The following is a 728-nucleotide window of genomic DNA, read 5'->3' as shown; positions in this document are numbered from 1 at the left end:
GGCGTCTTGTTCGCGAGCGCGATCTCGAGCTCGGCGATTCTCGTGGCCACGCAATTGAGTTCGGCCGGCAAAAGCAAAATCCGCCGCGCCCAGTTTGACCCGATCAACGTCACGCTGCTCGAAAACTGGATCGACGAAATGGACGAGCATCTCGAGCCGCTGCGCAACTTCATTTTGCCGAGCGGTGGCGGCTTGACGTCGTGCCACTTGCACGTCGCGCGGGCAGCGTGCCGCCGGGCCGAGCGCCGCGTCGTCTCGATTGGCGCCGACGAAACGGACCCGGCCGTTGCGCCGCGGTCGACGATGCCGCAGCGCTGTCGCCCGTCGTGATCGTCGTCCCGGCGGCAGCACCGATCCTCAACTTTCCGCCGGCCGGCACGCCCGTGCGCTTCTTCGGAATCTACGTGGGCAACCGCGTCGACCCCGCGTACCAAGTGCAGCTTATCTCCGACCGATACACGGGAGCTTCCAGCACTGGGGCTACCGGGCGCGAACGCTGAAAGGCCGGCGCCTCTTAGCCTCCTTCGTCATGGCCTCGCTCCTCTGGCACCACACGGCGGTGGTCGTGATTCCACCGAAGACTGTGCAACAGATGCTGACGCGCTACGTGTTGGGACGCAAGTGCAACCCACGTACCAATCGCTGCTTCACGCGTCGTGGCACCACCACGTCGGGCTCGGTGCCGGGACACCGCTCATTATGTCGGCCATCCGCACCCAGCGCCTCCT

The 728-nt window shown here is 65.5% G+C and overlaps 1 protein-coding gene across 1 annotated transcript; it reads left to right on the top strand.

The window, feature by feature from the left end:
* Window positions 1-53: 53 nt before the first annotated feature.
* On the top strand, window positions 54-486 carry SDRG_01811 (hypothetical protein). The gene has a single exon (XM_008607361.1). The coding sequence runs from the start codon at window positions 139-141 to the stop codon at window positions 328-330; it is 192 nt and encodes a 63-aa protein (XP_008605583.1). The 5' UTR covers window positions 54-138; the 3' UTR covers window positions 331-486.
* The last annotated feature ends 242 nt before the right edge of the window (window positions 487-728 follow it).

Source organism: Saprolegnia diclina (genome assembly GCF_000281045.1).
Source record: "Saprolegnia diclina VS20 unplaced genomic scaffold supercont1.4, whole genome shotgun sequence".
Taxonomy (NCBI): domain Eukaryota; phylum Oomycota; class Saprolegniomycetes; order Saprolegniales; family Saprolegniaceae; genus Saprolegnia; species Saprolegnia diclina.
The sequence above is the reverse complement of the archived record's forward strand: the minus strand, read 5'-3'. Positions and strand labels throughout refer to the sequence as shown.